We start from the raw sequence: 22223 nt of genomic DNA on the forward strand, positions 1-22223 counted from the left end.
CCCCTAACCCCCACAGCCCCTTGCCTTCTCCTTCTGAGCAAAGGCAGAGCAGGACAACATGGACCCTCCAAGGGCTCTGCATCTTATGCAGTAAATATGTTAGATGGTTCGACAGTTTAGCCAACACTGTTCCCCACTGATGCCCCTGAGGCAGGGCCTGGGCATGGGGGGGGGCTTTTCCTGCCTCCTCCAGCTCTCAGCGTCGTGCTGTGCTTGGTCTAATTCCCGCCTGGATTAGCAGACAGTGGAGGCGGGGTCCATAGGGGTCTCAGGAGCAGGGGGCTCAGCCTGGAAGGAGTCCTGGTGCTGGGCTGGCTTCGTGGCACCCTGCAGGCCCTGCATTAGCCTCCTCGGCCCGGGCTGCACGGCAGAGAAGACATCGGCATTACTATCAGCTACATCTGCTGAGCCTTCCTCTGGACCAGGCACTAGGCTCAGAGCTTTTCTTGTCTCTTCATTTTTACAACTCGATGGACTAAGCACCGTTACTGTCCCCACTGTACTGAGGAAGGACAGTTCCACAACTTGCACGCGGCCAGGAAGTAGGCAGGCTGACTCCACATCTGGCCCCTTTAACCCTTAGACTGTGCTGTCTGCAGCCAGCACAGACCTGGCCTCGAGGACACAGACATGAAGAAGCTGAGGTCCCCTAACCAAGACTATGTACTACCAGAAAGGAAACTGGGGGCTCTGGGAACACGGAGGAGCCACCTGGTCTAGCCCTAATATGAGGAAAGGCTTCCTGGAGGAGGTGATGTTACAACCTATGTAGGACTTAAGAAGGAAGACAAGGTGGAAGAGGGTTACTCCTGGCAGAGAGCCCTGCACTGTGAAGGCATGGAGGCTGGAACTGACTGTGGGCCATGGGGAGAGTTGGACCTGGGGGAGCCGGGCCGTGTGTGGCAGCTGGGATGACTAGGCGGGACAGGTAGTTCGGGGCAGGGCTCGTCTCTGTCCCAGTGCCCCTCATGGGCTCAAAGTGCAAGGCTAAGCAGACATCAGGGGTGCAGAGGCTCCCTGGCACCAAATCGCCACTCCCCACGCCCAGAGACTCGTACCTGAGGAGTAGGGCAGGAAGTCTTGGTGGTCACGGACAGGCCAGGTGAGATTGAGAACGTGCAAGGCATGAAAGTAGTCGCTCAGTGTGGCGTACTCGGCGGAGACGCCGCCCACGTTCGTGTTGATGTGGTCCAGCAGGAGGTCCATGTTGCTGAGCTGCACCGGGGCGTTGAAGAACTGCTCGTCGCACCCCTGCGGCCGGGCACAGAAGCAGCCCCGTCCTTCCAGGGCCATCATCTCCCCACCAGCCTCCCCTCGCTCTCTGGGGCGGCTGCTGAAGGCCCAAAGAGCCCCCATAGCTGAATCCTCTGGACGTTTCAGGATTCCTTTTTTTAATCACGTTGCACATTTTCTCCCCATACCCGTGTGGACCTTTTGAGCACCCTCACCCAACTGCCCCGCCCCCGCCTCTGGCGACCACAAATCTGATCTCTTTTCTGTGAGTTTGAGGTTTTTTAGATCCCACATGTAAGTGAGATCACACAGCATTCGTCTTCTTCTGTCTGATTTATTTTACTCCTGGGGAGTTTCTTACAGCCCATCAGTATTACTGCTTATCAATATCATTAATATAATAATACAATAATTATTAATGACTGATAATAGCCATGACTCAAATTTACTGACCTTGACCTCATCTTCAAAAAGACAGTCAAAGTAAAAAACCCGATGAATTCCAGGAAACACACAAGCTACCAAGACTGAATCATGAAGAAATGGAAAATATGAGCGGACTGATTAGTAGTGAGGAGATTGTAAGGAGTTGGTAATAAAAACCGCCCAAAAGCAACAGTCCAGGACCCCACACATTCACTGGTGAGTTCTCCGGAACATGTAAACGCGATTTAATATCAATCTTTCTCAAACTCTGCCAAAAGTAGAAGAGGAGGGAAGAGTTCCAAGTTCATTTTACGAGGTCAGTTTACCCTGATACCAAAGCCAGGAAAGGACGCCACAAGAAAAGAGAATGACAGAGGTGGGAGGGGGAGCAAAATGGGTGAAGGGAGTCAAAAGGTACGAATGTCCAGTTATAGGATGAGTCCTGGGGTGTCAGGCACAGCGTGGTGAATCTAGTTAATAATACCGTATTGCATATTTGAAAGATGCTAAACGAGTAGACCCTAAAAGTTCTCATTACAAGAAAAAATGTGTTTGTAACTATGTGTGGTGATGGATGATAAGCAGACTTCTTGTGGTGATCGTTTCGCAATATATACAAATATCTGATCACTATGTCGTACACCTGAAACTAATATGATGTTATATGTCGATTACATGTCAATAAAAAAAGAGAGCTTCTGGATAAAACAACAAAGTTCCCCCCGAATAGTCACAGTAATTCCAAATTATCCTTGTGGGAATTTTGCCACGCAGAGTGACACAGGAAATAGAGTTAACAGTGAGAATCCACGTAAGGGTCGGGGGTCTGGCCTGGAGGAGGCAATGTCTTAAGTTTGGCCTGAGATCACCGCAAGTCCAGCTGAGGTTGTTCAAATGCGTTGCGTGTGCACCCCACATCTTGGCCCCCACCTAATGCCCAGACGGCTCCCAGTGCACATATTAAACATCTGAACTGGCGATCCCCGGGCCGCCAAAGCAGAAAGTGCACACTTCACCGTGCGCCCCCGGGCCAGCCCCCTCCTTAGGTTTTGATAGGTGACCCTGCAAGATTTGTCCAGAGATTAAAAATCTGCAGTTCCTGGGAACTGCACCTGACTCTCACGGACAAAACAGACAGGAAGAAGGCAAGTTCTCTTAGCTTCTGATGGGTGACCCAGCAAGATTTGTCCTGTGAGAAGCCAGTGTGACGTGACCTCCGGAATTCATCAGCTCTCAGGCTGGAGAAAGAGGTGAAGCCCTAAGATGTGTTCTCTTCACCGTTCTTATGGATTTGGTTGCGAGCTCACAACAAACAGTGGGAGGACGGATAGCATAATGAACAGTGGTACCGCACCATCACCGCTGGAGGGACCCCTGAGCTAAGGCACCCCAGAGGAACTGCCCTCTTCCCAGTGAAGGGTCCTGAGTAAGAGCCAGCAGCAGGGCGTGACTAGGGCCCCCGGGCGTGCCAACAGCCGTGTCCTCAAAAGGGGCCCCGGAATAACACACTGACCAGGCACACCCACATTTGTGAACCCTGCAGGACTCCCCTGGGGCAGCTGCATGCTGCCCAGAGGGCTAGGGCACGGGATGACGTTTGGGGCTTTTGTGATCTGGACACAAAATGTCGTGGGCAGCTGTTTCTGTCTTCCTTTTGCAAACATCACATTCTAGTTTGAACTGTCGAGAACATCAATATATTGTTTCTTTATTTCCTACATATACTTTAAGTTATGCCCCAAGCCTCATAAACAGTAACGTATATTTATAATATTTTGATTTAATGTCACACCAATGGGCCTACTGACCTAATGTATAGAGTTTTACTGGTTTTTTAAAAAAAATTTCTTAATATCTGCACCTATACAAAAAAGCCATAATAAATAAAAACAGACAAAAAAAAAAACCCTAAAATGTCATTAAAAAAAAAAAGTCAAGAGTTAAGAAGGCAGGCTGTAGAGCCCACCTACTGGGATCTGAACCCAAATTCCACCCCTTCCCAGCCGTGTGGCCTCAGGCTGATTCCTTAAGCTCTCTGGTTCTCAGTTCTCTCACCTGTAAAATGGAATGCCAGTAGCGCCTGCCTCCTAGGCCCAGTGGGGCAGATGAAAAGGATAAGACAAGTGCGTCCCATAGAACAGTGCCTGGTGCACAGCAGGTACTCAACAAAGGTCAGCGATGATGTTGATGAGGACAACGACGTGGACGCCTGGGTACTGGACCCTGGGGGCCACCTCCTCTCACTTAACCTCAAAGCCAGCCCATGATCAGGTCCTGTCATTATCCTCACTTGACAGATGAGGAAACTGAGGCTCAGAGGGCTCTAAGTCACACGCCCACACGGTAGGGAGCCAGGCTTCGCGCCCAGGCCTCGGCCCTCAACACTGTGATGGGACAAGGAGAGCTGGGTGGAAGCTGGAGGCTGGCACGGGCGAGGGCGAGGGGTCGTGTTACAGGTGGGAGAGCCTGGGGTGGGTCCAGGCAGAGGCGGGAGCTGGTAGAGTGGGCGAGGCCTCGGGTGTGCAGGGAAGGGCCACTCCGGGCCTGAGGAGAGCTGCCTGCATGGAGACCGGCCGGGTCCGAGCAGGACTCGAGTGCAGTCCCTGGGCTGAGAGGGGCACACCGGGGCCTGGAACCCCGCCTTACCCAGGGCCAGAGGACGTGGGGTGTCCGGAACCAGGGGGCCCGCTCCTTCACATTGCCCACCAGGTCCTTCACATAGAGTTTGATGTTGCCTGAAGTGACAGGGGGATCCATGTCGGGGTATATCCCATTCCGAGGTGGAGTCGGGAAGACAGGGGAACCATCCCAGTTAAAGCCTCTCCTGCAAGACAGAGGAGGGTTAGGGAGGCCCCACCTTGAGAAGAAAAGTAGCCTGGGGTCGGGGAGGACCAGCAGGGCTCAGAGAGGCCACGGTGTGGCACAGGGCCTGCAGACCCACGCGGGGCCTTCGTCTCCGCATCCGTGCAAAGGGCAGGTCAGGGATGGGCAGCACGAGCTTTGTAGACGGATGCGGCTCAGATCCAGGTGCCGCGGGTCACCAGCCCTGGAACCTCAGGCACATCCCTCCGCACGGGCCCGCACTTCTTCAGCACCATGTGGAGCCCACGACCTCTGCACCCTCACTTCCATCGCCGTGGATCTGATGGGATTCGTTTGATCATTCGTTCCTTCAGGCCACATTCCAGCCCGTCAGACCCGGGGCGCAGGACCCCAAGCAGGGTTGCGGCTGGGGTGAGGCGAGCGAGGACCTGCCTCGGACGCAAAATGTAAGGGGGTGCCAAAGTCTCAGTAGACACACGAGTAATATTCTAATGCGATATTTTAAAATATAAAAATTATTGCCCAAAAAATCACGATGAACAAAATAACAAAGTTTTAAATAAAGACAGAAGCAATATTACAGATTTTCCCTTTTGCTCCAAGCTCCGATAGACTTTGGCATGGCACAGATCCCAAGAACAAGCCTTGAGGTCTGGGGAGCCCCCAGTTAGGGTCTTCCCAGCCTCAGGTCCGGCGGCATATATGGGGGGGTCCTGGCCAGCCTGCAGGAACGGCCACTTCAAACCCCTCTGAGCATCAGTCTCCTCGTCGGTAAAATGTACTCAAGGTCGTTAGGAGGATTAAATGAAAATACTGGGTGGAAAACAGCTAGAAGCAGTGCCTGGCTCAGAGCGGGGCCTGACAAATGGTCACGCCTGGCAGCGACTCTGCCGTCTGCCATCCTTCCCCCCAGCTGCCCCTTCATCCTGCCTGCTAATCTCTCCTGTTCAAAGAGGGGCTAAGCACCCAGCCCACAGCCTCACAGGTGCCAAGGGGCGGAGTGAATTTGAACCCAGGGCCGTCCAACTCCCAAGAGCCCACAGGCTGGCTGTTCCCACGACGTGGAGGCCTTGGAGCTGGCCGCCTGACTAAACGCTGGCTCTGCCACTTTTGCTAATCACCGGATCTTGGGTGAGCGACCATGCCTCAGTTTCCCCGTCTGTCAGATGGGACCCTCAGTGCATCTCCCTCAGAGGGTTGCTGTGAGGGTCCTTGCTGAGGCAACGCGGGGGAGTGCTTAGAAGAGGGCCTGGCCCGAGATGAGTACTCACGAGCAGTAGCCGTACTTGTCCATGACGTGCGTGAAGATCTCCTGCTGCGCCGACAGCGATGGGGACCCTCGCCACAGGAACTGCAGTCCCTGCGAACCCAGAGGGAACAGGTGAAAGCCAGGGCGCAACGGGGCTGCCCTGGCTCCGCCCCCCTCAGCCCCGCCTGGGTCTCTGTGACCACCACCTCTGCTGCCTCCTCCTTAAGATTCCTTCCGACGCCCCCCCACCCCCACGTCACATAAGATTGCAGAATTTGCCGTCCAGAAGGAGCCTGTCTGCTTATGCACCCCTCCTCCCCAGGGCATCGCTCTCTCTGCCAAGGCCTGAAAGGGATGCTCATTTCTAACTCTGCTTGCATACCCCCAGGCACAGGGAGCTCATCACCTCTCACTAAGTGTGCAGTCTGCGTTTTAACAGTTCTGATGGTTAGAAAACGTTCAGGGTTACAAAGCAGGGATAATATCCTGGTTCTATCAGCACCAGCTCTGGGACCCTACACAGGTTCCCTGACCCTTCTGTGACTTGGTTTCTGCGCAGGAAAATGGGAGAGGGCCACACCCAGCCCTCAGAGGAGCTGCAGGAGAAATGAGCTGACGGGAGAAGCGTCCAGTGTGGCGCTTTGTGGGGTCTCAGTAAACAAGTTAGCTTCCTGCCCACCTAGAGCCCAGATCCACGCTGTTCTCACTCCTGCTGGCCAGGGCTGCCCTTCACCTCCAGAACTTTATCACCAAAGTCACCCTGGACAGATACTTACTTTTGGGGCCTTAGTTTCCCCATCTGTAAACCAGAGATAATTATGATACTACCTATCTTTATGGGTTGACTGGTGCCCCCCAAAAATATATGTCAAATTCCTTCCGCAGGACCTCAGAAAGTGACCTTATTTGGAAAGAGGGTCTTTACAGAGCTAATTGAGTTAAAAGGAGGTCATTAGGGTGGGCCTTGATCCAATATGACTGGTGTCTTTATAAAGGGGAAATTTGGACCCAGACACGCGCAGCGGAAGACGACGTGAAGACACAGGGAGGAGGCGGCCGTGCACACGCTGAGGCACCCTGGAGAGCAGCAGAAGGCGAGAGAGGCCTGGAGCGGATCCCTCCCCAGCACCTTCAGAGGGCGCACAGCCCTGCTGACTCAGGGATCTCGGACGTCGGGCTCCAGAACTATGAGATGAGACACGTCTGGTTTTCGAAGCCCCCAGTTTGGGGTACTTTCCTACAGCAGCCCCGGCAAAGGCGCACCCCACCTCGGAGGGCTGCTGTGAGGACTGACTGCAGTGGAGACGAGCTCCGCAGGCCGTGCCCTCCGTAAGCAGGAAACGCAGCTTCCACAGAGCTCGTTTGTCGCCGCCATTTAGTTTCATAACAGCTGCCCACCCACCGGGAGGGTTGTCCCGTCCTGGCAAACCTGATCGCCCCAGCCATCTCCTCCAGTGCAGTTCTGCTCCCGTCCCTCTCAGGACCCAGAGAAGGAAGCACCCCAGCCCCAGCCCAGCCGAAGGGGGAGAGGGACAGAAAGCAGGAGGCATCCAAGCTGGGCCTGCAGCACAGCAAGGAGCGGGCCGCGTAGGAGGAGAGGACACTCCTGCTGGAAGGAACAGCAAGAGGAAGGGATGGGGCGGGGACCGTCCACTGGCCCACGCAGCCACCAAGAATGCCCCCACGCTCCGGAGTCCAGCAGGGCCTCCTAAGATGCAGTGAACAGAGAGGAAGGGAAGGAGCGGCGAGCTGGCAGCAGCAGATGAGGCTCCCCCCTCACCTTCATCGCCTGCATGTTATCCTTCTGGTCGTAGTCGATGCGGGAGATGATGTGGGCATCAAAGCCCGCCAGGGCAAATAGGGTGGGGGTCGTGGCAGATGCACCAAATGGGTCGACCTGCCAGGAGAACTGCGGCCGGATCCCGAAGGTTTCATAGAGAAACCCGTGTCCTTCTGCAAAGACAGCACCGCCTTGCTGGTGACTGCAGGGTGGGCCCCTCCCACCCTCACTCACGCAGGGCCCCCCGCCCTGCCAGGGGCCTGAGTGCCATCTACTCAGGCAGGATCTTGCTGATGGAGATAACTAACTCAAAGGGCTCCAGAATCATCCGACAATTCATTTTGTTCATGATTTAAGAGCCCCCACAACTTCTGGGAGAGAGAAAACCCCAGATTTGTACAGGCCATTGATCGGTGTTCCCCATGCGCTTCCCCGAATCCTGTCTTCTCAGCACCCTGGGAGCAAGGGCTGCAGTCTGCACTGTAAGGAGAGGGAGCTCAGACTCAGAGAGCTCGAGGAGCTGGTCTGGAGTTAAACTGCCTTTCACTGAAGAACTCCCCAGGCCTGGGGACATCGGCTGAAGCCCAGACGATAGCCTGGGGTTTTGGAACAGAACCGTGATCAGACCCATAAGCAAGGCCAAGCCAGGGGGAGAAGTGACTGCTAGGAGGTGTGGGTGGCCTGAGAAACATGTGAGCCTGAGGCACAGTGGAGGTGAGTGAGGATCTGGCAGGCAGTGTGGGCTTGGGGTGGGGCTCCGAGCCCTCAGGACCGCCAGCGGGAGAAGGCAGAGGGTGTGCGGGATGCAAAGGAGACCAGGAAGGAGCAGCGGGAGAGGAAGAGGAGAACAGGGGACCGTGGGCTCCAGGATGACGGAGGGATGGTCTGTCAACCCGCAAAAACAGAAACCCGTGAAGAGGCAAGCGTTGATTTGGGATCAAAGAATTGCAATTCAGGGAGCACAGATTCAGGTAGAAACTCAAATAGGGTCCCGCTAGGGAGTAAAAGTCAGGAGCTTTTAAAGGCAAAGAGGGGAAGCGGGATCACAGAGAATGCTAATCAGTGTTGGAGGCAGAGAGGTAGTCTTGGCTGAGCATTGATTGACAGTTGATTCCATCTTTGGAAAGCCCACCATCCTCAGTCTTTGTGACCAGGGTGTCCCTTCTCCTACTGACTTCTCACACAATTGCTTATAAAACAATTGCCATTCTGGTCCAGTCCAGAGGTTTGGCCCAGCTCAAGGTTCAAGACAGCCGGGCAGTGTCTCTGAAAAGGCAGCTCTCAGCCCGTTGTAAAACGGCTCCACTATAGTCAGTTTTGACAGGCAGTAGTGTCACACTGAGAGAGGGCAGGTCCGCTGTGGAGGGCACATGTTCTCACCAGACAGGGTGGCCGGAGGAGGGTGTGCCTGAGGGCTGCCAACTCAGGGCCCCTTCTCTATTCCCAGAATCCTCACTGTGTTCAGGGAGCACCTGCTCTGACCAAGGGATGAATTACCATTGGTCTGAGCCGGTCACAACAAACTCATTCTCTCTGCAAGATATTTGTTTTCTCAACCTCTGCTAGAAGCTAGAGGCAGGCAAGGACTATGGTCATAGCCAAAAGATGTCTGCGTTGAGCCTGCTTTGATTTCAGGGGAAGACTTCCCACTTTAAAAAGAGAGAATCAGGAAGAATGCCCCCTTTGTCCCGCTTTCCTGCCTTGAATGAGGATGTATGGCAACAGGATGCCTGGAGCTGTGGCAGCCATCTTGTGACTGCAAAGGGAAGGAAATGAGAATCACGAAACGGAAGAGCTGCTGACTCAGTCCCCAAACCATTACCCATCTTATTAAGTAGACAGCAAGTGTCCTTAAGACCCAAGCCACTGTGACTCAGGTTTTCTGGCCCTCTAGCAGAAAGCATTCTTGAGATCTAAAGGAAGAGGTGATTAATGAATGAAACTGATAATCTGCTAATTGGCCCCCAAGATACACTCTCCACTTTTTCTTTTAGTAGCAGAATCACTCATTCCCTCTTAGTTCTAGCACTGTACGCAGACAGCTAGCTAGAGACTACATTCCCCAGCCACCCTTGTGGTGAGTGGAGGTCACATGACTCCATTCCAGCCAATGGGCTGTGAGCAAAATAATGGACTACATTCCCCAGCATCCTGTGCAGCTGGGTGAGACCATGCGACTAAGCACTGGCCAATAGGATATGAACAGCGAGGAGGACTACATTCCCAGCCTCCCTTTAAGTTAGGGGAGGCCATGTGACTAAGTTCTGGCCACATGAGCAGAGGAGATGAGGGCAGGTTCTGAGTCACCATTCACAAGGAAGCTGCCTGCCCTCTTGCCACCATTCCCTTTCCCCCTTCCTTGCTGGGATGACATTTCAGTGGGGTAAGCCACCCTCAGCCATGAAAAGAGGGCAGGGACACCCTAGGGGATGGCAGAGCAAGGGGACACCAGCAACTTGGATCCCTGGATTACTCTGTGGAGCAGAGCCACCCAATCTCCCAGAACAGCCTGCAACTGGAGACTCTTTCCCATGAGAGAAATAAAGCTTCCTTCTGGGTTGAACCACTGTCGATCGGTCTCAGTTAAAGCAGCTGGACCAGTGTCCTAACCAGTACAATGACCAGGTCAAGACCCACCTGGCCAGTGTGTGGAGGGCAGGGGCCAGCATGCAGGAGCCGAGGGTGAAGGAGAGAATGAGGGGAGATAGGAAAGGTGGCTGCAGCCTCAGCAGGAGTGACTTGCTTTCCTCCTTTTGAGGATAATGTTGAGCAAGTGTTAGTACTGCTGGAGAGTAGTCAGAGAGAAGGGAGGCGGAACAGAGACGACAACACAGGAGACAGAACGATGACTAGTTTCGGGTGTGGAGGGATGGGGGACGGGGCCAGGAGCTTGGTCTTGAGTACCCCAGGCCAGGCGTGGCCACCCAGGACAGCCCAGCTGTCTCCTTTGCTCCCACTTGGATCTTTTGCTTCTCTCCACTCCTGCTACTGGAGCCCTGGGCCTCTGAGGTCCGAGCTGGGCTCTCTCCCACTCAGGATGGTGGCGGGGGGAGATCTCCCTCTGGCACCTGCCACTCTGCCAGGCCTCTGCAGAGAATCGCAGCTAGGGAGCTGTCACCTCAAGGAGGGGCAGGAGAGCTCCCATCCCCAGGGGCTGCTGCGCACAGTTGGCGTCTCCTAACCACTGAGGTGCTGGGGACAAACGCTGTTCCCCTCATAGAAATCTCATGTCTAAAATTAAGGTGGGAGTCAGGTGATGCCAAGAGCAGGAGATGCGGAGGGAGAGGTGAGAAGAGTGAGCTCACTGGTGGCTGACGGCCCCCAGGCTCTGGTGGGCGGCCACAAGGGTCTTAGTCGAAGAGCTGCCTCGGAACCCCGGCTACCCCAGGCCAAGGTCAGAGGCCTAGACCCCGGACCCCTAACCCTGCCCATCCTGAGTTCCACTGGGAAGCCATCTTGGCCTGAGTCCAGAGGCCGTGCCAGCCTGCTTGCTTCATCCTTCCCGTCCAGGGCCTGACTCTCAGTTGCTCAGCACCCACCACTGCTCTGCCAGGCTTAGCAGCACTTGTCTGGTCAGATCCTGTGCTGAGCCCTGGGGACCCAGAGATGAATCAGACCCAGGTTGCTGCCAGAGGCCAGCTATAGTTTTGGGGTGAAAGGGGAGGTGACAAGGAACTCTGGGGACCTAAAGGAGGTTCCCTGGCCGATGAGACTCCTCAGCTGAGTCTGAGATGAGCTGTTCAGGTGGAAACAAGAGGAAACATCAGGGCCCAAGGCACAGGAGGCGTCGTTGTTGGAGCAGGTAAAGGGCAGCAGGAAGCAGAAGGGGTGAGGCCAGTGAGTGAGGCCAGGAGGGGAGGCCCTGATCCACATTAAGGAGACTGAGGAATGTTATGACAAGATAACTAAATGGGGCTGGTCCGGTGGCATAGCGGTTAAGTTCAGCCCACTCTGCTTTGGCAGCCCTGTTTCACGGGTTCAGATCCTGGGCACAGACCTATGCCACTTGTCAGTCATGTTATGGTGGCGTCCCACATCCAACGTAGAGGCATATTGGCACAGACGTTAGCTCAGAGCTAATCTTCCTCAAGCAAAAAGAGGAAGATTGGCAACAGATGTTAGCTCAGGGCAAATCTTCCTCAGAGGAAAAAAAAAAAGATAACTAAGAAAGATTGCCATCACATCCCCACTTTCCTTGCTATGGCATCCAAACTGAAATACCTCACTTTATTTTAACCGGGGAAATGGAAAGAGTGCAGGCTTTGGAGTCAGGAACCAGGTTCCAGTACTGGCCTGTGGGCTCAGCTGCTGGCTGTGGGTGGAAGGTTCACTCTCTGAGCCTCAGGCCTTCACGGCCACAGAGGGTAATAGGCCCCTCTCCCGGGGTGTGAATATGTGCAAGGGGCACGGGACGAGCTCCTGGCACACAGCAGGATCTCTGTGTATGGAAGGCCTCTTGAACAAAAGAGAAGGATGTGAGGGTCTGAGAAGAAAGGGTTTTGTTGGCAACCCCACCTTCTCAATGGAAGTGGCAAAGTCTGGGGTTGAGTGAGGTCTAGCAATAACAGAGTGAGAAGCTGAGACATGGGAAGGACCCCGGAATGAGAGGAAAGGAGAGACAGTGCTAAAGAGATCCTTAGACCGCATCCAATTCTACCCTGTTTTACACGTGTGGCCACTGGGGTCCATGCTGTCATGGATTGACCCTGGGGCTTAGAGTCTCAGGCTCAGGCCTGGATTCAATCCTGGCTCATCCACTGACTATTTGTCCATCTTTTGGTCTTAGTGTCTCATCTGCAAAATGAGACTGAGCATCATGATACCCCCTCAGCAGCCTGCCATTAGGACCCAGGGAGGCACTTCTATGATAAGCATTTGGTAAATGGTAAGGAAAGGGCCCCCACTGCGACTGTGGATGGTGATGGTGGCGTGGAGAAGGTGATGATGGTAGTGGTGGTGGTGGTAGCAGTAATGGTGATGGTGGAGGTGATGGTGATGATGGTGGTGGTGGCGGTGGATGTAGTGTTGGAGGTGGTGGTCATTGTGAAGGTGATGATGGTGATGGTGTGGTGGTGGAGGTGATGGTGGTGGTAGGTGTGGTGGTGGTGGCTGCGAAGGGGGATTGGTGCTGGTGGTAATGGTAGAGGTGACAGTGGAGGTGGTGGTGGTGTTGTGGTGGTGGTAGTGGTAGTTGTGGTGGTAGTGGTAGTTGTGAAGGGGGTGGTATGGGGGTGGAGGTAGTGTTGGAGGTGGTGGTAGCTATGAAGGTGACAATGGTGATGGTGGTAGTAGTGGAGGTGGTGGTGGTGGCGATGGTGGTGGTGGAGGTGGTGGTGGTGGAGGTGATGGTGGTGAAGCTGATGGTGGTGATGGTGGTGGTGATGGTGGTGGTGGCAGCGGTGGAGGTGGTGATGGTAGTGGTGGTGGTGGTGATGGTAGTGGTGGTGGTGGTGATGGTGGAGGTGATGGTGGTGGTCATCGTGGTGATGGCGGTGGTGAAGTTGATGGTGATGGTGGCTATGGTGGTGGTGGCAGTGGTGGAGGTGGTGATGGTAGTGGTGGTGGTGGTGATGGTAGTGGTGGAGGTGGTGATGGTGGTGGTGATGGTGGTGGTGGCAGCGGTGGAGGTGGTGATGGTAGTGGTGGTAGTGGTGATGGTGGAGGTGATGGTGGTGGTCATCGTGGTGATGGCGGTGGTGAAGTTGATGGTGATGGTGGCTATGGTGGTGGTGGCAGTGGTGGAGGTGGTGGTAGTGGTGATGGTGGTGGTGGAGCTGATGGTGGTGGTGGAGCTGATGGTGGTGGTGATGGTGGTGGTGGTGGTGGTGGTGATGGTCATGATGGCATCTAACCTTTACTGTTCAAATTCAAAGTGCTTTATTTGAATTATTCCAATTTAATCCTCACAACAACCCTTTGAAGTAGGTGTCACCATCAAACTCATTTTGTAGATGAGGAAACTGAGGCCCCGTGAGGTTCCATCCCTTACCCAGGGTCACAGGGGTGGGAATTAGCAGAGCCAGGATTCGGCCAGGCCGTCTGCTCTAGAACCTATGCTCTTTGCCCTGCGCTCCACAGCACAGACGTGAAGATGGCATCAGCCATTGCTGTTTTCCCTGGTCACACTCTCCCACTAAGAGGGGAAGATGGATTCCAGAACCGAGGTTCAGACGTCCAGTCCCAGCATGACTGGAGGCCCCAAGGGACTCTGGGTGTGGGGCAGGGTGACCGAACCTGTGCGCTGTAGGATCTGGTCATCAATGTGGGTCACAGCCTCATCATGCATGACCTGGCCTCCAATGACAAACTCCAGGCGTCTTTCGGCCAGGAGCTGGTGGACCTTGTGGGCAGAGAGAAAAAAGCCAGGTAACAACCCCGAGCTTGGTTTGGTCTGCAGGGGCCGTGGCTACAGCATCTCACTGCGCTTTCCATCCAACTCCTCGCCTTCAATTATTCTGCAGAAGCAGGGCCCTGCCTGTCCTGGTCAGCAGTGTGTCCCTCCACGTAGACCGGCCTGGCCCAAGGCGGCTCCTTGATCAGTATATCCATATGTCTATGATTTTTACTTTTGAAAGAAGCTCAAACTTAGAGAAAACTTGCAGGTCTTGTACAAAGAGCCCCCGTACATCCTTTCCCCAGATTCATTCATCGTGAATCTTTTGGCTTCACACTCCCCCATCTCATTACATACGTGGTGGGGCTTTTTCTAAACCATCTTCAAGAATACGTTAGCCATGCATGCATTTTACCCCGATTCTTCAGCACGTGTTTCATAGGAACAGGATAGTTATAACCATAGTATAATTATCAAAATCAGGGAATTTAACGGTAATACAACACCACTGCCTGATCCACAGGCTTTGTCACATTTTGCCAGTTGTCCCTCTAATGTCCTTTTTCAGGTCCCAGATTCAATCTGGGACCGTGCATTGCTTTGCGTGGTCATTTCTCATTATCTGTTCATTCGGGGCGGCTCCTCAGTCTCTTTTTTCTCTCAATGAGCTGATAACTCTGAAGATTACAGCCTGCTATTTTCTAGAATGTCCTTCACGGGGTGTTTGTCTCATGATTGGCTGATGACTACTTTTAAAATAAATGAATGCATGGAGGGATGGAAACATAAATAATGGCCAAGAAGGTGGCAGTGAGGCCACCGTGCCGTGTAGACACTACATTTCTGCTTTCCTCTCTGAACTAGCAGTATTTGACTTCATTCATTCAGCAGACATTGAATGGGCACCTACTGTGTACAGTTTTAAACGGGGGTCTTCTACACACCGGGCAAAGTCTGGGCACAGTCCGGGCACGGGGGATTGGGCAATGAACAAAGCACACAAAAATCCCCGCTTCTGGCAAGTCGTGCCAGTGTGTGGCCTGCCCAGGTCTTTAGCAGGCCATGCCTCTCTCCATGGGGTAGAAGACAGACAGTGGAGTTTGGGGGTGTCCTTACTAGTCCACGTAAGGAAGTGTGCACTGTCCACTGGAACCCCTGGAGAGACGAGCTTCAAGTCAGACATGTCTGGCTCAGAATCCCACCTGTCGAGTGTAAGCTATGTGACCACGGGCCAGTCACCTGCCCTCTCTGAACCTGGAGCATCTCTGCAAAGTGGGGTAACTGTCCCCACCGTACGGGCTGTTGGGAGGATTCAGTGGAGTCACGTGTGAAGAGCGCTAGCCCGGTGCCGGGCACGTGGGAAGTGCCATCGAATATGAGGGTCCCCCTCAGGACTCCACAGGCTGCGGGTTCAAGACAACCCCTCTGGTGGGAGCCAGTGGACGCCCTGCTTCCTCCTCTCAGCTTTGCTTAGCTTCTGAGCACGTCTCGGGCCTCTCTGAGCTTCACGCTCAGTGACTGTTCTGAAGGAAGGTGAGCGCCAGGGAGGGGACTAAGTCACTGATGCGGGACCTGCAGCTCAGAGTCCAGCTGCCACCTGTGGTCACACGGGAAGGTGGCGGAGGCGAGACCCGGTCCCAGGCTGCCTCCCTACAGGGCCTCTCTGACCCTCTGCCGTGAACCACAGGGACGGCTGCACCCTCGGCAGGGCTCCCACGCCCTGGGGGGCCGCACAGATGTGTAAGTGAAGGAAGAAGTTGTGGGGGCCCAGGGCCACCTCGGGAGTGACCCGTGTCAGAGGCTACCCCGTTCAGCACCAGCTGAGTGCACAGCGGGCTTGCTGGAGCTGCAATTGTCCATGAATGGCCAGACAGCCAGGATTAAAAGCAAACACGCTCTAGGGCAGAGCTGCCGGCACCCAGTGGGGCGTGGGCCTCGCTGTTGGGACCTCACAGTCCTGGTCGCCGTGAGAACGCCCCTGAGTTTCCTGCCTGGTCTTCACCAGACACGCTGGCCGCCCCTCCATCACCTGCCCCTCGAGGACTGCCCTCGTGGGCAGCCTTACCTGGCGTTTCTGCTTGTCCGAGGCAAGGCCATCCCACCACAGCCGGAAAAACTCCTGCTCCACCAGGATGAACCGGCGTTTCTTCTTGCGGGCCAGCTCCTCCACCACCGAGGTGTAGACGTTGGCGGCGTATGCCTGCATGCTTTCCTGGGGAGGGGGCACATCATTGCACGGGCCCCAAGGACCAGGGAGTAAAAGCCAGCGTGCCGAGCTGTGCCTGGGCCCCTCCCTCTCACCGCATGTCTGCACGCGGCTCCTCCTCTAGCTTCCGCACTGCCCTCGCAACAAAGGACCCCTGGCACCCACTCTGTGCAAGACACGTGGCAAGGGTTGGGACTGAGGGAACAACATGGCTCGCCCACCTTTGATGAGAACGTGCTCTCCTGGGGAGAGAGATGATCAAGAGACCATGACACTCTACGTGGGCAGAGCAACATGCCAGCTCAGCCTAGGGGTCAGGGCGTGTGACCTGGCCCTGAGGTTGCCATGGGGGAACAGCACAGTCAAGCCCAGGGGCAAGACGGGGTGAGGTCCCGGGACCCCAAAGGGACTTGCGTGGGCTGAAATGAAGGGGAAGCAGGTGTTCAGAGTTGCAGCAGAGAAGAGCTTCTCCCTTGGGTTCTCCCTGTGGCTCCAAGAGATGAAGTTGTTCGTAGCTGCTTCCCACCTGGGTCTCCAGGCTGGCCCACAGTAGTGCTCAGGGAATGCCAAGAGCACTGGGCAGGGAGTTAGCAGCCAGCAAGTTATCCCTGAGTGACCTTGGGAAAGACAACAACCCTCTCTGGGCCTCAATTTCCCCTTCTGAAAACTGGGGGTGGCAGGCATGCTTCTCCCACCCTTAAGCCATCTCCATATGCAGGTGAGACGCCACCCCCAGGGGCTGCCCCGTGCACCCCAGGACTGAACTTCACACTCAGCATCACATGCTCCTCCTGCCTCTCTCTCTTTGAAACTAGCTGCTCACTTATTAACGTCTTCTGTAAAGTTATTATATCCATAATCACAGAGGGGCTTTGCTCATGTATCTCTCTATTTCCTTCCTCATCCTAAAAAAGAGCTAGAGGAGCCCCGGGTAATAACATCCAAGCCCCTGGCCCAGAAAACTAAGGAAATCAGGGGCTTTTCCCTCTTTTTCACTCTGCACTCATTCATTCATTTGTTCATTCAACAAACATCTGCCGAGCGCCGACTCCGTGTGTCAGGCACAGTGGGAATATGTCAGTAAAGAAAACGGATGCAGCCCCCGCACTGTGGAGGTGATGTTCTAGTGAGGAAAACAGGCCCTCAGGGAGCCAGGGGGCATGATATAGGAAGGGAGGGAGGAGGGAAGGGAGTGGGCCGGAGACCGCATCCCCGGAAGCCTCAGGCACCCACCTGGACCGTGTGGATCCAGCCCACGTCCATGTGGCTGTGGGGCACCACGAAGATCCTGATGTGGTCCGCGGCCTGGGCCCCCAGGAGCCACCGCAGGACCAGCGGCCCAAGCAGAGGCAGCCAGCGGAGCAGCCCCATCCTGGTGCCCAGCAGGCAGAGACTGGCACTGGCCACTCCCGGCTACCCTGCGGGCTGCCCCGGGCAGCTGACTGGGCACTCGCCCTTGGGGGAGGGAGCAGGCAGGGGAGCAGGAGGAGTGGCCTTCGCAGCAATGCCGTCCCTTAGCAGCACAGGCCAGTGGCACTTGCTCACTGCCTTTCAGCTCTCCGCCCTCCACTCCCCAACTCCAGTTTCCTGGCCATCTCTGTCCAACTTTATGCCAATCCCCAAAAGCCCCAGGGAGGCCTGCCAGATTTCCCTTCAGCCTGGGGTGCCTCTCCTCGCCCCAATGCCTGTGCCTCGCTGAGCTTTTCTCTCTTGGCACGCCCTGCAAAACTCAACAGTCAGTTTGGGGAGTGCCACCACCAGGAAGCCTTCCCTGATAACCTCTCCCTCATATAGAACTGGAGCATGCAATAGGGATCTTATCTCCATTTTCAGGAGGAAATCCAGCTTTCAGAAAGAGTACTTGCCTTGCCCGAGATCACCCATCTAGTGGAGGAGCGAGGCTGACGGAAACTTTCCCATTGAGTTCTGGCTCTCCGGGTGCTGAGCCTGGCTGTTAAACATTTAACCTCTCTGAGTCTCCGGTGGCGCATCCCTGAAAGAGGGTGCAGCAGAGGAGCTGTGAATCTGCGGGAGAACTCACACGAGATGACAACCTCGTGCCTGCAGCCTGCCCTGGAGGAGGGGAGGTCACAGTGGTGCAGCATGATGGGGCAAGAGTGTTGCCTGGAGCCCCTTCTGTGCTGGGGCCCCGAGAACAGGGCATCTGTGGTTTGGGGGGGACTGCCTGAGAACCCAATGGCCAGGCCTCTGACTGGCGTTTTCTAGTGTGGCCGAAGCTGTGGCTCTGTCTCCCCGTGCTGGCCACCTTGTGCATTCATTCAGCAAACCCAACTGGAGAACATGATCTCCAAGCCAGTCTGTGTCCTCTCTGCCGCATCCGCCTTCCAGGGCCCTCACTCCTGGGCCCAGGTCAGACCCTCACCTGAATCAGATGAGGAAAAGGTCCTCCAACTTTTGTGTCCCTGTGGCCTTCCAGGACACACAGCCAGACTACATCTCCCAACCTTCTCTGCACTCAGTGTGGCCACAAGGCCAAGCTTTAGCTGATGGGTGTGAGGGGAGTGCCCCCCTTCCAGGCAGGCCCGTAAACGCAGCCTCCCCCACTTCCTCTCCCACTGCCCGAAGGGAGGGTACTCAGGACCGTGGGGAGGTCAGAGCCATCGACTGAGGCTCCAGAGGACCCCTGGAACCAGGAGGAACTCGATAGGCCATGCCATGAGGGAGAAAGCACTTCCATTGTGCTAAGCCACCGAGTTTACAGGTAACAGTGTCACAGATTCTGTCTCTCAAGATGGCTGTCACAGCATCACGCGTCCCGGGAACCCTTTGTAGGATGTGACTGTGACGCTGCTCCTGTTGGAAGGGGGGTCTGTGTCTTCTCCCGCTGAAGCTGGGTGGGCTTGTGATTCGCTTGTAACCAACGGAATGTGGCAATAGTGGCCCTGGGGGACTTGTGCGGCTGTCCAACATGACACTGCAGCTTTTGCCTTGTTCACTGGAGCAGTCACACGTGGAGCCCGGAGCCGCCACGCTGTGAGGAAGCCCAGGGCAGCCCCAGGGGTGGGCTACATGGAGAAGCCGTGAGAGCATGTGAACAGAGACGAGCTGGCCATGCTGTTCCAGCTCCCGCTCTTGCAGCTCCAGCCCCATTGACTGCAACCACTTCGGGCGGGTGGTCCCGTACGTTTCCATTCCTGGTGATTGCCTCTGGCCTCTGCGTTCCTGCTCTGCAGCAGCTAACCCCGGGGTTGTGGCTGATGCTGGTTACCCCCGCCCTGCTATGGATTCCATGCCCTTCACCCTCAACTAGCACCTGTGCTGGACGAGATGGCTCACCTGGTGGGGTAGCCCGGATCCTCATTCCCAAGGGGTCTGACCCTCGGTGAGCTTGCCTTCCCAAGCCACGACATTATCCCATCTATTCACTGTCCAAACAAGCAACCAGAGACACCCACGGGAGTGCCCGACCAAGTCCTCTCTATTCCTGTGTGACAGCCCACTGGACCTGCCCCCTCCCAGAATGGTCCAGAACAATTATCTCTGCTAGACTCATGACTCTTCCCCTTGCCTGCCGGTCTCTTGGCTCGAGTAGCCCAAAGTGACCAGTGGCAGTAGTAGCATTCCCCTTTGGACACCAGAACTTCTGGACCTGCAGAGTGCAGTGCCGTGTATCTGGACACAGATCCCCATGTGGGTCACTGGGTGTGGTGAGAAATGAGGCTCATCCTGCTTCCATCCTTTATGTTCTACCCACTGGGGACAGCACGCACTGGTCATTGGTTTGGGGTGTCTGTGCCTCCTGGAGGATGGTGCCCCAGATTCACAGGCAGTGTCTCCAAGCTGATGCTCAGTGGAGCCTTCAACCAGCTGTCCTCTTCCTCTCTCAGGCCGACGGCTTCTGGGTGCTAGGGCACATAGTAGGGCCAGCAGACTCCACGGTCGTGTGCCCACTGTCACACCTCCTTACAAAAATGGCTCCCTTGGCCTGATGACACGTATGCCCTCGCTTAGAGCACTCACTCTGGAGGAAGCCAGCAGCCACGTCCTGGGGACACTCAAGCCGCCTGTGAAGAGTCCACACAGAGAGCAGCTAAGGCGTCCTGCCCACGGCCAGCTCTAACTCACCAGCCACACCAGTCAACCGCCCGCAGGCAGTCCTCCAGCCCAGCCCCTGCTGCAGGAGTCCCAGCCCACGCCTTGACTGCAACCTGGTGAAGCCTGTGGGCCAGAAACACCCCGCCAAGCCGCTGCTGGATTCCTCACCCCAGAAACTCTGGGTGACAATAAAACTTGATTGCACGTTCAAGCCACAGTCCTCAAAATCCGTGGGTATTCCCGCCTCCCTGGTGCCTGGTTACCTGAGTCCATGACCACAAGCCACCTCGGGGAAAGGATGGGGGATCGTGACCATACGCCACTGCCACGGTGTCCCAGAGTCCTTCCACCCGGGGACCCGGAGTGTGGCTTTGAAAACTGGCTCAGGTCTGGACACTGGGCAAAGGCTGAAGCCTGTTCAGCGGGGGGCTGCCCTCTCCTCTGAACCCGTCCAGGCCTGACTTTCCAACAGGGTATTCTGAGGGTCAGCTGGTCAGTTGTCCATCTATTTTGTCCCAGGCATCCTGTTTTCTAGTGACCACCTCCTCAGCCCACAGTGGGTCTCACTGCCATTCGGGCCTTGACGTGCGTTGCAGTGATTGCACAGACCCCACTTCTGGTGGCGAAGTGCAGGCCCCCGGCCTCCTATTCCTGTATCATCTTTCTACCGGCAGGCGCCATCAGGGACCCCTCTCTGTAATGGCGCCACTGCCGTCAGCCCCAGCCCACAGGGGCAGCCTCGTCTTCCAGCTTCTTGGTGACGCTGGTGCTTGGTCAATGGAGCGTCCTCCGGGCCTCCTGGGGAACATGGTCACCAGGTGGGTCTTCTGACCTCACACACCAACTTCACTGTCACCTACGCCCACTTCTCTGAATCTTTGACCGCTTCCTCCCCCATCTGCCATGGTAGTTCTGGTATCTCTTGATCACTCTCTGTGGGCCGACACGCTCTCCAGCTTCAAGAGCACCTCCGCGGCCTGCTCGCGCTGCCTGCTGGTGTCAAGTCCTTCGTGACTGGCATCTTAGTCTGCTTCAGCTGCCGTCACAAGATAGCACACACTGGGGTCTCTAACCACAGCCCTGTCTCTCCTCGCGGTTCTGGAGGCTGGATGTTCCTGGGGCCAGGTAAAGAGTCTGGGCAGCTTCTGTGACAACCTCTGTGGTTTGGCTCTCCTTCGCTGGGGAGGGGCATCTCACAGCGGGGAGAGGCCACAGTGTGGGAACAGTTCTTTCTAGAAGTAGGTTCTGGGGTGCCCAGCCCAAAGAGGCTGTTGTAGGTCCTGGGTTCTGTTACTTTGGTTGCTAGTGGCAGTTGTTGCTCAGAAAAAAAGCCGGTGCTAAATGTGTTTTCCCCACTCCGGCGAGATGCCCCACAAATGCCCCACATTCGAATGCAGGCACTGAAAGAACGGGGTGCTGCTAGCTCCCACATGGCAAGGTCAGTTTGTCCCCCTGTCACGCGTGGGCACTCTGGCTTGCGACCTCTTCTTGACCCGGGTCAAAGCTGCACATGAAAAGTGTGAGGCGTGACTCGTTCTGGGTGATCTAGAAAAAGGATCGGCCTGAACTTTCTTGATGGGCATGTGGGAGGGTGCGAGATGGGCACACCTGAGCCATGTCCCGTTTAATCCTTGTGACATCAGTGTCCTCCATGCCCTGGAGCAAGTGGGACAGGCCTAGGGGCTCACAGTGGCCTTGATGGGCAAACTGCCTGGGACCGCACCCAGGGCCAAATGCTCTCCCCAGCCAGCGGCACAGACACAGCATCCTCTTGCCTCCATCCTTCCCTGGCTCCCAGTGTCTGCGCTCCGGAAGCATGATCCACAGCCTGCGTTTCAGATCCTTCCAGACTTGGCCCCACTCTGCCTTTCTGACCTCACCTCCTGCATCCTTCTTCTCCTGCATTCCTTCTAGCAGCGGCTGGAAGGCCCCACTGCTCCCATCCTCATGACCTTCCTCCCCTGCGTGTGCTGGCTGCTGTGTCTCCTCCACCTGGAATGAGCTGGCTTCCTCCTACCACCACCACTGCATGGTCAAATCCTCCCTGCAGTTCAAGCCCTTTCCCCCCTCAGGCCCTTTGCACATGCTGTCCCTCTGACCAGAAGCATCTTCCTCC

General features: G+C 55.6%; 1 protein-coding gene across 1 annotated transcript in view; it reads right to left on the bottom strand.

Moving 5' to 3' along the window:
- The window catches only part of MAN2B2 (mannosidase alpha class 2B member 2), a 41585-nt gene extending 24056 nt beyond the window's left edge, over window positions 1–17529 (bottom strand). Inside the window, 7 exon segments of the mRNA XM_070262743.1 lie at window positions 1059–1251; window positions 4306–4483; window positions 5754–5842; window positions 7512–7684; window positions 13746–13851; window positions 15911–16057; window positions 17285–17529. Coding sequence (XP_070118844.1) covers window positions 1059–1251; window positions 4306–4483; window positions 5754–5842; window positions 7512–7684; window positions 13746–13851; window positions 15911–16057; window positions 17285–17422 — 1024 coding nt within the window. The 5' untranslated portion in view covers window positions 17423–17529.
- Between the last annotated feature and the right edge of the window lie 4694 nt (window positions 17530–22223).

Source organism: Equus caballus, chromosome 3 (genome assembly GCF_041296265.1).
Source record: "Equus caballus isolate H_3958 breed thoroughbred chromosome 3, TB-T2T, whole genome shotgun sequence".
Lineage (NCBI taxonomy): Eukaryota > Metazoa > Chordata > Mammalia > Perissodactyla > Equidae > Equus > Equus caballus.